This window comes from Agelaius phoeniceus, chromosome 16, assembly GCF_051311805.1.
Source record: "Agelaius phoeniceus isolate bAgePho1 chromosome 16, bAgePho1.hap1, whole genome shotgun sequence".
Lineage (NCBI taxonomy): Eukaryota > Metazoa > Chordata > Aves > Passeriformes > Icteridae > Agelaius > Agelaius phoeniceus.
In genome coordinates, this window is record NC_135280.1 from 15,468,147 (window position 1) to 15,480,463 (window position 12,317).

The 12,317-nt window shown below is 53.9% G+C and overlaps 1 protein-coding gene across 4 annotated transcripts in view; it reads left to right on the forward strand.

Annotated features, from left to right (window-relative positions):
* Positions 1-8,318: 8,318 nt before the first annotated feature.
* The window catches only part of PIGQ (phosphatidylinositol glycan anchor biosynthesis class Q), a 37,762-nt gene continuing 33,763 nt past the window's right edge, over positions 8,319-12,317 (forward strand). The window contains exons 1-2 of one of the 4 annotated variants that reach the window (XM_054643967.2): positions 8,319-8,530; positions 11,601-12,291. In XM_054643967.2, coding sequence (XP_054499942.1) covers positions 11,627-12,291 — 665 coding nt within the window. In that variant the 5' untranslated portion in view covers positions 8,319-8,530; positions 11,601-11,626. Of the gene's footprint in view, positions 8,531-8,572; positions 11,442-11,600; positions 12,292-12,317 lie in introns of those variants that run through there. The other 3 variants (XM_077186689.1, XM_077186688.1, XM_054643966.2) reach the window with 3 other exon arrangements.

The window sequence follows — 12,317 nt, forward strand, 5'->3', positions numbered from 1 at the left end:
AATGGGAACAGAAAGTGGAAGGTCAGGAGCTTCTTTGCCCACCTGTAGCCAATGACAAGCCTGTGGCACACCAGCAGTGCCAGCCTGCACCCTTCCTCTCCAGAGGAGGAGCTGGAGCAATCTCTTGTGGGAGACCCATTGGCTCAGTATCATCCATAAGGGAATGTTTTCAGCACATCACTTTGCTCCAGTAATAGCCATGCCCCTGGGATTCTACAGAGCTCCTGGACATCCAGAGCCCTCCTCAGTGGGCTGAGCATGGAGCTGTGTTTGCAGAAAGCTTTTGTTCTTTTGCCACATCCTGCACAGGCTTGGGCTGCTGGTCCCTGCGAGGACAGGAGGATGTTTCTCTTTCCTCCCACCACCCTTCCAGACCAGGTGGAGAGGCCAGGATGGGGTGGAGGGAGACAGCCTGATGGGACCATTACCCAGCTCCCATGGCCCTGGGAACAGCCTTGTGCTCTGGCTGGGTGGAGAAGGGAGTGGTGGCAATGGAGAGGCTGCCATCAGGACAGGGATTCATCCACAGGGCTGCTCCTGGCATGAAAGGGGCTTTGTGGCAGTGCCCCACTGTGCTTCACAGCTTCTGGCCCTTCCCAGCAGTCTTAACAGGGAGCTTGATGTCCCAAAGAGGATTAAGTCCCTAATCCTCTTGTGAGCCTTGTGAGCAAGGGAGGCTGCAGGGGAAGAGGGAGAAAGGGAGAAGCTGAGGTGTCAGCTGAGCCCTTATCAGACTCTGGAGAATCTTTTCCATTGGTTAGCTAACCAGCAGCAGGGATTCCAGGGTGTCCATGCTGGCCCGAGGACAGGGCCAGGTCAGTTTTAGGGACCAGAGTAGTTACAGCTTTCCTTTCTGAAGGGATTTCTGTGATGCTTGAAGAGGAGCTGAATTCTTGCTCCCACCTCCATGGAATCAAGTTGAGGAAGCCCCAGCCCAGTCTCAGTCTGTGTGGGGGATCAGATTCCAAGAGCTGCGTCCCCCAGTGTCCCCAGGTCCCTGCATGTCCCCAGCTGGACACTGCAAGCATTCCATGAACAGTGGGAGGGGTGCAGCCGGGACAGAGGCTCTGCTCAGGCTGGGATCGTGTTTTCTGTGTGCAGATGTGCAGCGGATGCTCCAGCTTTCCACAGAAACCTCTCGCACAGTCCTCGGATACGACTTTCCCTTGCACACACACGGACACAGACAGGGTGCATCCAGCTGCTGGATGATCAGTGCCAATCACTCCCGGTTGCTCGGACAGACGGGGCCGCCTGGTGTCCGCACAGAGCAACGACCAACAATGACAGCAATGGCCAGGAATGGCCAGCAATGACAGCAATGGCCAGGAATGGCCAGCAATGACAGCAATGGCCAGCAATGACCAGCAATGGCTAGCAATGACACCAATGACCAGCAATGGCAGCAATGACCATCCCGACACTCACCCCTTGCCACCCCGCTCCGTCCCCTCTTCATCCCTTCAGTCCCAGCAAATCCCCACAGCCCTTGGCCACTGACAGTGGTGTGGAGCAGGCTGGGGACTGATGGGATCCTCGGGGCAGGAGTGCTCTGGTGTCCAGCAGGGACCAGAGCCACGGGAAGGTTTTGCAGCCCCACATGTGACACACTGGACTGACACTGCAGATTTTTGGGTTCCCCCACATTCTCCCCAGTCACAGAGCTGTGCTCTAGGGGGGGAAATATTCTCAGTGGCTGGGTTTGGGTTGTTTTCCCACAAGTCTGTGACTGGGTAGCAATGACCTTGACTCCTCCTGTGGGATCTCCTGCTGACTCCCTGCACACTTGTAGCATATGCCAGGCAGGCACCATGCCTGTCTCCCTGGGCACAGGGACTGGCAGAGACCCAGGGCTTGTGTGCTCCTTGTGGACACACAACCAAGAGCTGCTGCCCCTGCATCAGAGGAGGAAAAGCCACAAGGGTGAATTTTGCCACTTATGCCTGCAAGGAATGTGCTCCAGGAAAGCCTGAACTGAGCATGACCTGTCTTTCCCTCGGTCCATCTCAGGCTGACCATGCCCCTGTCCTTGACCCCTGCAGTCCTGGATCTGGCGTGGGCATGGGCTGTGCCAGGGCTCTGCCATGACACAGGCCTCTCCTGGGGTCTGGGGTGGCTTCTGAACAGGTTGTGACAGAGCCACGGTCCTGGAAAGGTGAACGGGAGCCCCAGGGCCAGGCTGCGTTTGTTTATCCTGGTGATGGAGCACACAACAGCAAAACAAAAGGTCAGACCCTGTTGCCCTGGGAGATGGTTTTTGAAGCTGCCTCCCATCCTGCTGGGGCTTGGATCGAGCGGCCCCAGCACTTGTCATGTCAAGTTATTTTTGTAATTTTGGCTGGTAAAAGGTCTGAGGCAGGCAGTGTGAGGTTCAGGGATACATTGATCCAGGGCCAGAAGGGCTCTAAATACCTGCTGAGACGAGACCAGCCCTGGGACCTGGGAGGCAGATCCCCATCCCACAGCTCCTGCAGCCAGATGGACCCAACCTGCTCCCTTAGTCCTAAGCAAGGCACATACAGCCCTTCCAAGCATCCCAAAACATGGCTGAGTCTGACCAAAACTTCACTCACATCTGGCCCATCTGAATAATGAACAGACACAAACTTCTTCACAACTTTGCCAGGTTTAAGGTGGTTTGTGAGCTCCAGATTTGAGCTCACTGTGGGCAAAGATGGGGAGGGCGCTCTCAGGAAGCACTGTCAGGAATCACTGCCAGGGAGGGAGAGCAGGTTCTGAGCAGCCCCTTGTAGGCTGCTCCTTGCTAACTCTGCTTTTACTCCTGACCCTCTTTGTTGGGGCAGAACTAATAAATGCCACCATCAACTCCAAGCATGGTTTTGTGCAGTTGTGGGGAGCCTGGGTTGAGCAGCGTGGAGATGGAAAGGGGGGCTGTTCCAGCAGTCCTGGCTGATCTGCCTCTTCTAGAATTGCTTCTCCAACACTGCACCTCAAAGCCTGACATGGCAAAATTCACCAGTCTCCTTTTTGTAAGTGGGGAGACTGAGACACACAGCTGCCCTGTGCCCAGGGTGGGGCACACGGGGAGGCAGTGGTGAAGCCATAAGGAGCCCTGATTCACCGTGTGAGCTTCCCTGTCCCACCCCACCTGCTGCCAAGGGTGAGGAGCAGCAAATCAGCCCTTTTGCCTCTACATAAAGGCCCCAAATCCCCCAGGCAGCTGGGTGCCTCCCTCTGGCACCCAGGAGCAGGCAGGTGGGACATAGACTGGGAGAAAGGCACCTTGTCTCTGGGCAGGAGACCAACAGGGAGTAAAAACCACGTGGAGCAGCCCTTGTCTTGCTGCTTCTGGTTGTCAGCACAAGGAGTTCTTGTATTTACCCAGACTTCAGGGCAATCACCTGTTACTAACAACACAACACCCCTTGGTCCCACTGCCCTGAGCCCAGCAAGGAGCAGGACAGAGCCGGCGGGAGGCCAGCGCTGCCAGGGAAGGACAGGCAGCCCCCAGGACAGCAGGACTGAGGTACAGGATCTGTGCTGCTGAGCTTGTATCCACAGGTGGTTGGCCTGAGCTGTGTGGGGGACAGTGTCAGAGCCCTCTTCTTGGGTTTGGACCCCAGGCAGTTCAAGCTAGGCTCAGGACACACCGTCAAGGGTCTGATGGCAGCTTTGGGTGTCTGGTGCCCAGGAAGTGAGGTGGATGCTCCTGATGAGGGGTGTGTGGCACCTCACCTCCCTGGCTGTGACTCAGTTTCCCCAACTGTAAAATCCAGTTTCTTCGATTGAGAACTCTGTTCAGCTCTGAAGGAGGACCCTGACAAGCAGTCCTAGGATATGGAGGGCTTGTTTCCACCAAGCAGATCTCTGCAGCTAGAAACACAAGGCATAACCACCATGGGGAAGAAAAAGCTGTTCCCAGGCCCCAAAACAGCAGAAATTGGATTTCCATCTGTATTTTCTTATCCCCACCATTTTGTATTTGCATTTGGTACTCTGTAATTATGCAGGGATGGCTTTTAGCTAGTTGCAGTATTTGCACATGAGAGGGACCATTTGGCACCATATGCCTTAGATTTCTTCAGCTGTGGTCTGGGGAAATGTCACTTTTGTGAGCAGCATAAGGCACATGATCCAGGCAATCTTGGGACACGGGGCAATAAAAGTGGAGTGATAGCTTGCAAACAATTCAAAACAGTCAAGTGTGCCCATTATAATTTTAATTATAATCACATTTAAAGTAAAATAAAGCTATGACTCTCCAGGAGTTTTAATGAGGTCATATTTCTCTTAACATTTCACTCACCAGCTCCTGGCTGTGTGTTGTAAGCCATGCTCCAGCCATGGGGAGAACATAGCAAAGCTGGGCTCCCATCCTTGCCTAGTTTTAAAACTTAGGGAGAGTGTGCAAAAGAAAAATTTGAGTTCTTCTGGTGGCTCTCTTGTCTGAAAAAAAATGGTGAAGATTGAATGTATGTTTCGGAGCAGAATCTCCCCTTTTCTTCCTGACAAGTTGTTGGCTACTTCAGAAATAACTTGATCAGCAGGTGCTAATCTCTGCTCCCTGTGACAGGGACAGGACCCAGGGAACAGCTGGAGCTGTGTCAGGGCAGGTTTAGGTTGGAGATCAGGAAAGGTTCTTCCTCCACTGGGTGCTGGCTCCCCAGGGAATGCGCACGGCCCGAGGCTGCCAGAGCTCCAGGAGTGTTTGGACAACTCTCCCAGGGATGCACAGGGTGGGATTGTTGGGGGGTCTGTGCAGGGCTGGGAGTTGGACTCCATGACTCTTGTGGGCCCCTTCCAGCTCAGGATATTCTCTGATTCTATTAAACTACTTGGATGGGAAAGGGGCTGCCCTGAGCAAACACATGCACTGGCCGTGTTTGGCATCTGACATGTGGGAGTCAAGGAATGGTCACCCTGAGTGACTCAAGTGTTACCACGGGTTGAGCTTTGGTTTGGAGAGGTGAGGCTCACAGAAAATAGGGATAACAAGTGTTAAAGACCTGAAAGAAGTCACTATCTCAGAAACTGGGAAGTCTGAGGTCCCATTCAATAAGTTCACACACAGGGCTCACCTTTACACATACATCTTCAGGCCACGTCTGACACCAGTTGAGCTGTTGGACCTTTTTGGCTTGTTTCTCCAGCTGCAGGTCCAGTTTCCTGACCTTTTAATTTCTATGCCATGGTCCTTGTTTGTCTTTATTTCATAATTAGCTGGCAATAAAGTGACATGGTCTCTGTGGCATGAATGAATCCAGACTAGCACCAACACTTTGACCCCAGGTAGATAGCAAGCACTATAGCACGGCCCCAGAAATGGCAGCAGGCAGGGACAGTCATGGTCCTAACTGCTTCCCCCAAACAGGGACAAAAGATTTGTCATGGACTACACGCTGGAGAGCAGCCAGCTAAAGCAGAAGCTTCTGAAAACCATCTACAGCCTCCAGCTGAAGTCATTTACCACACTGCAGTCAGCCAGCCCACTGCTGCACAGCCAGCGTGGCATGGGCATGGTGACGCAGCACCAGGTCCAGCAGCTGGCAGATAAGGCCAAAAGCCTGTGTGGAGATCTGGATAACATCAAGAACCTCCTCCATTATCGCCAGGATGACTTGGTCCGGCAGATCCCCAACCCCACCGGCAGCCGCTATGGGGGTGTCAGTGGGATCCATTGCTCCCTGGATGGCTCCATCTATGTGACAGCTGAGAGTGCTCCCTGGGTCCACGTGCTCAGCAGCACAGGCCACACACTGCAGTCCCTGCCCTGCCAGCAAACAGGCAAGGGCGGCAGCATTTTCTTGCCCGAAGATGTGACTGTGACTAGGATGGGAATGGTGGCTGTAGCTGACATGGTGAATGAAGCCATCTGGGTCTTCGACCCTCACACCAGCCTCTCCAAGGGGGAATGGATAAAGATCAGGAAGGTTGGTTCCCCAAGGGGTATTGGAGTAGACTCCACGGGCAAGATCCTGGTAGCAGACTATTCACAAGGCCAAGTGCACAGCTTTGCTCTGGACCATGCCTTCAGGACTCTCGATGTCCACGCTGTCCCGAATCTGCAGGGACCTCGCTATGTCAGTCCGGTGCCCAGTGGAGGCTTTGTGGTGAGCGAGGAATGTGGAGACGTCAAGGTCTTCATGAGCAGCTGTAAGCTCCTCTGCTCCCTCAGCAGCAAATATGGACACCAGTTTGGCAACCCTGCTGGGGTCTGCGTGGACACGGATGGCAGCATCCTGGTGGCAGACGAGCAGCGCCGCACAGTCCACTTGTTCCCAGAGCATGGAGCTCCCGTCTGCCTGGTGTCCACAGGGCTGCGGAGGCCCGCTGGCATGGCTTGCTCCTCCTCTGGGCACCTCTTTGTGGCAGACACAGTGGAGAACTGTGTCAAAGTCTTTAAGTACTGTGTGAGGCCCCCGTACAGACCCACCAAGGCTGGGGCATCATGTCCTGACCCCAACCAAAGACACAGGTGGAGAGGGGGGATGGTTCCCCTGCAGCGCCGCTGAGCTGTGCATCTGTTGGTGCACTGAGAGCTCCACTGCTCTCACAGATTCATGGAATCATGGAATGGGTTGGGTTGGGAGGGACTGTAAAGACCATTTCATGACAGGGACACCCTTCCATTATCTCAGGTTGCTTCAAGCCCTGTCCAACCTGGTCTTGGACATTTCCAGGGATGGGACATTGCCCCAGAACTGATTGCCTGATGACCCCCACCTTCTCCAGGACTAGACCATCTCTGGACCCACCAGAGTATGTAAAGGATGACCCAGCTACTCAGCACTGGCCTTGCATTGGTGCCTTGGCAAACTTATTATCACCACAGCCTTGATTTCTTGTGTGTTTTCCAAAGCTATTATAAATATTTCTCCTCTCTCCATGTGATTTTGATGTGCTATGGTCCCATCTTCCTGATGCCAGAGCTTGACCAGAGGGGCAAGGCCATGCTAGAAGTCCATGCTCTATCACAGAATCATAGAATCACACAATGGTTTTGATTGGGTCCTTAAAGATCACCTAGATCTACACCCTGTCATAACTAGAGACACCTTCCACTAGATCAGGTTGCTCCAAGCCCTGTCCAGCCTGGCATGATTGAGCCAACTGGTCTGTCCTAATCCATTCCCAGGCTGTTAGGGAGGGTTTTGCAATCAGAGGACAGCACACTGGGTCTGCAGCAGGCTTCAGGAAAAGGGTAAGATGAAGGTAACTCCTTCTGTGCTGCATTCCTGACCTCTACAGGGAAGCAACAACCACTACACGGAGTAAATTTCATGTGGAATCGTGGAACTCTTCATACTACCCCACATCCTGGGGCAGGAGCTGCCCTGTTGTCCTCTGGAGAGGAGGGCTCAGAGCCACGTCTGCTGTCTTTATCGGCAGGGACCAGGGGAAGGCGGGCAGGGTGTGCCGGCACAAGGACGGGCGTTTTCCTCTCCCTGCTCCAGCCCTCGGTTATGGGCTCGGTGTGGGCACGGAGCTTAACAACTCCTTGGTCTCTGCTGATGTCCCAGACCCAAGGCACCAGCTTTCATCCCAAATGATCCCTGGAGAAGGCCTTGCTCCCTCCTGGCCCTTGAACAGGCTCTGAACACAGCAGACACTCCGTGGGGCCCTCCAGGACCCCTCTCCCTGCAGGGTGAGGCAAGCAGGGCTGCATGGTCTGCAGGAATAGTGAGATCAGCCTGTCCAGTCCCAGGAAGCTGAGCTCCCTCCCAGAGGAGCTAATCTCCCCCATCTTATTTCCAATTCTGTGGCATCCCACAACTAAAATAAAACCCCAAACCTTTTATCTAGCCCAACCCCACTTCTGCACCTGCTCTCTCTTTCCATGTGGGACCTTCTCACACTGCCCAGCATCTTCCCAAGCTCACTGGCCCAAGCCCACTGTCGGATCACAGGACAGAGCTCTTGGGCACCTGTGGGCACTTGCGGGTCTCTGCTGGGCCAGGCATCCACTGAGGCGGTCAAGATGGGGGTCAAGAGGCTCCCATCAGCACAGCCGAGTCTCTTGCCACTGGGATGGGGGACAACGGGGTTCTCTGAGGAAAGGTGAGTCCTTGGACTTTGGGAATGAGGGACAATGGGGTCCAACGTGGAAAGGTGCCTGGCCTGTGGGATGAGCGACAGCGGGGTCCCGTGAGAACAGCGGGGCCTCTCGATTTTGGGAGCAGAGGACAGCGATGTCCTGTGAGGACAGGTGAGCCCCCGGCCTGTGGGGATGGAGCCAACAGTGTCCCGTGAGCACAGCCAAGCCCCTGGCCCCGCTCCAAGCGGGCGGTGGCAGGGCAGGCGGGGGGCACTGCCGCTCCTTATCGCGCGGCTCAGGCGGCCCCGCCGCGCTCGGGGCCCGCGGGAAGGCACCGGGACGAGCCTGTGGAGCGGCGCTGCCGGAAGCGGGGCCGGCGGGGCCCGGCAGGCCGGGAGCGGGGAGCGGGGAGCCGGGGCACCGCGGAACGCGGGCGGCGGGTGGCGGCGCCGGCCGGGCCCGTCCCGCTGCACGGCCCGGCGGCAGCGGCGTCTCCGAGCAACCGCGGGCGGAAGCGGCGGAGCGGAGCGGGCGGTAGGAGCGGGGCGGGCCGGGCCGGGCGCAGGGCCTGCGCGGGCAGCGGGGAGCCCCCGCCGGGCCGGGGACAGCGCCGGGCCCCTCGCAACACTGAGGGGCTGGGGCATGTCCAGGGAAGGGAATGGAGCTGGAAAGGGGCTGGAGCCCCATGAGCGGCTGAGGAAGCTGGGAAGGGGCTCAGCCTGGAGAAAAGGAGGCTCAGGGGGGACCTTGTGGCTCTGCACAGCTCCTGACAGAAGGGGACAGCCGGGGGGGTCGGGCTGTGCTCCCAGGGAACAGGGACAGGACAAGGGGAAATGGCTTTAAGTTGTGCCAGGAGAAGTTTAATTTGTATATAGATAGGATAGATGGGCAAATTTCTTCACGCAAAGCATGCTCAGGCACTGTCACAGGCTGCCTAGGGCAGTGGTGGAATGCCAGCCCTGGAAGTGTTCAAAAAACCGTGTGCGTGTGGCACTTGAGGGCATGGTTTAGTGGTGGTGGTGGTGCTGGGGGAATGGCTGGACTTGGTGGTCTTAGAGGGCTTTCCCAACTTTTACAATTCCATGGTTCTATGATTCTTTAGATCCTGGCCCTTATCCCCCTGCAAGGATCGTGGGATGCTCAGGTGTGGGTCTGCTATGGGATCAGTCCCCCTTGGCACCCTGTGGCCACAGGGCAGCCTCTGGGGTGAGACTGTGGCCACATCCCACCGTTCACCTTTGCTTTTCTAACAAAAGTTCTGGAATTAGTCAGCCATGGGGTCCTGTATTCATGTTGCATTAACACGTTTTAGGTGGTGTTTATTTTGTTTGTTTTGGTGACCTGAGATCATTGCAGGTGCTCTCAGGGAAAGGTGGATGTTTTCCGCAGAAATAGGTGGATCTCAAAGATTTTAGGCACTTGATGAATAGGGACTGCATGAACATTGGTAAGATTTTTCTGTTAAAATTAGCAGCAGTGAAGCAGTTGACTGTGATGACATTTGATATTACAGTCTGTTGAAAAGAATGAGGTGGATGCATGACAAGTCGTGGATTTGGGAATATGAGAACATTAACATAACAATAGTTGATCAGCCGGGTTTTCAGCTACCAAATTCTGTACAGATATTTTGTACAGCCTGAAAATCATATCAGAATCTTCTCTGCCGTGTCTCAAGCAGCCAAAGGACAGATCATTTGACCTGAGCTATAGCCAGAGGAGTTGCATGCATAAAACTATTAATTTTAAAAGTTGGGGAAGATGTAAGAGGAGGAATTCACAAACTAGAGACGATAAGGATGGCAAGTGTTTGTGCTCCATGAGAAGTTTTCCCAGAGGATTGTGGCTATCTTTAAAAACAATCTCAGTGAAAAATAAGTGTGTGTATGAAGAGACAGTTGACAATTCCTCTCTGAAATGTCCAGTGGATGGACAGACCTTTAAGGACAGCCATGCATAGACACTGAGAATCTCTTCTAGCAATATTTACAACAGCTCTCCCTTTTAGATGGGAAAAACATCATGGGGCTGTCTTTGCTATTTTTCCTTGGACTGAATATTCCCTTTTACTGCAAAACTGCAAGGTATATGCTTAGACTTCCCTCTCCTGAGGGATTTTGTTGGCAGTGTGGTGCTGGAAGCACAGTGTTTGCAGGTCCTGAACGCACCCAGCACTGGCTCTTGCTGCTCCAGAGATCCTCCGACCCCCAGCAAGATCTGGAGGCCACAGAGGGACTTCATTTCTCCCTCTTTGACCTGAGGGATAAACTCAGAGACCTGGAGTCTGTGAGGAAGCAGGATCTCAGAAGAATCATAGATCATAGAATGGTTTGACATGGAGAGGATCTTACAGACCTTCTCGTTCCACCCCTGCCATGGGCAGGGACACTTTCCACTGTCCCAGGGTGCTCCAAGCCCCGTCCAACCTGGCCTTGGACACTTCCAGGGATGGGGAGTCCACAACTCCCCAGATTACCCTACTGTGAGTGATTAATCCCAGAGGTTAATCACTCCCTATAACTGTTCCTCCATCCCTCTGTGCTGTAGGAAATTCTCAGGTTCTGAGCTTTACTGGCTCAGCTCTCCTCTCTTAAGGGAGAGGAAAAAGCCACCAGGCCCTTCCCGCTGCGCATCCTCTCTCCATGCTGTAAATACTCTCTGTGTTCCCTTTCCAGCTGACTGGTCCTTGCCGAGGAGCAGCCTCGGGGCCCTGTGGAGTTCCACATCCCTCACACAGCACTGAAGGACAGGAAAGGACAGCGGGCGCCGGATGCTGCCTGTTCTGCGCCAGCGCCCTCCTTACTGCAATTACAGTCCTGTTAGAAACCTCCACCTTATTTAAAGAGACACTGTCAACTGCCTCAAAGCTCCTTTTTGGAAAAGCCTCCCAAGGCCACTGAGATGTGTTTTTAATGATGAGGAGAAAAGCACTAAAGATAAAGAGCACTGATAAAGTAGAGGTGCTTCTCATTTTTTAGGCTGTTGAATCTAATGAATTAAAACTACTTCAATTAATCGCTGTAGTCCCTTCTGACAAAATTATTGTCTCAGTTTCCAGATGAGAGGAGTGAGGCAAGAGGAGATGAGTGATGGGATCAAGGTTGCTCTGTGACTTTGCTGCAGAGGTCTGGGTTGTAAGGTAGTAAAGGAGACTGAATAGCATGAACCAGTGTTTGATTGTTGGTAGCAGCAGGAAATACTCCCCAGAGGTACCATGGTGAGCTATGATATAGTCCCTTCTCTAGGAGGTGCTCCAGCACATGCAATATGGGATCCAAAGTCTAAGGCTGGGTGAATGCCAGGTCTTGGCTGGTTTGATGGGCTGTGCTTATCTGTGTACCACTATGAAAGACCTTTCCAGGACTGGGAGAAGGGCTTTACTGGGAAACTCCAGGCTCACCTTCCCTGACTTCAAAGACTGCAGATCATCAGGAGCCTCCTGAATGTGTGTATGGCTGTTGGCTGTCACTGATGGTATTCTTCATGTGGTTGGGCTTAGTGTTTTCAAACACGCTTAGTTCTCCTCTCTGGTGGCTTTGGCCAGCTCATATTTTTCTTGCATTTCCTCACCATCCTCAAGTTGAATTTTTGTGTTTATTGGCAGGTGTATGTCCCTGCAGGGTCACTGCCATGGTACTGAAGGTGTTCTTTCCATCGTGCTGCTCCTCGGCGGACAGCGGCATTTTGATCGGCCGCTGGATCTCCGAGCAGAACTCTGCTGTCATCCTTGCTGTGGTGCACTTCCCCTTCATCCCTGTCCAGGTGAAGCAGTACCTTGGGGAAGTTCAGCGTGTGACTAAAGTCAGTGTTTCTGTGCTTGGCTCATGGAGCAATAGCAAACAGGAGAAAGAGGAGAGTCTCAGTGAGTTCTTGGAAGACCTTGGGACCATATTCTGCCATGAGCCATGGATCCAGATAAGCAAAGAGGGAGACAGCAAATTCTGGAGCTGTTCTATCCTTCAGAAACACTCTAAGAACCCTCAGGAGGAAGAAATCATCTTGGTGTACTATGACCAGCGCAAGGTCATGCTTTCCCATCTGCACCCCCCTTTGGACACAGCTGGCCAGAGGGCAGAGGATGCCTCAAAGCTCTCGGCCATCTTTGACACGGTGGCCAGGAGCCAGGTCCTGTTCATGACAGACAGGTACGACGAGGGGCCCATCAAGCTGACCCACTGGCAGTCGGACGGGGTGGAGGCCAGCATCATCGTGGAGCTGCTGAAGCAGGCCTCTGTGCCTGCCTGCATGCTGCTGACATTCCTGCTCTCACTGCTCTCTGGGATCTGCAGGAGCAGGTAGGTGACGTGACAGCACCCAGCTT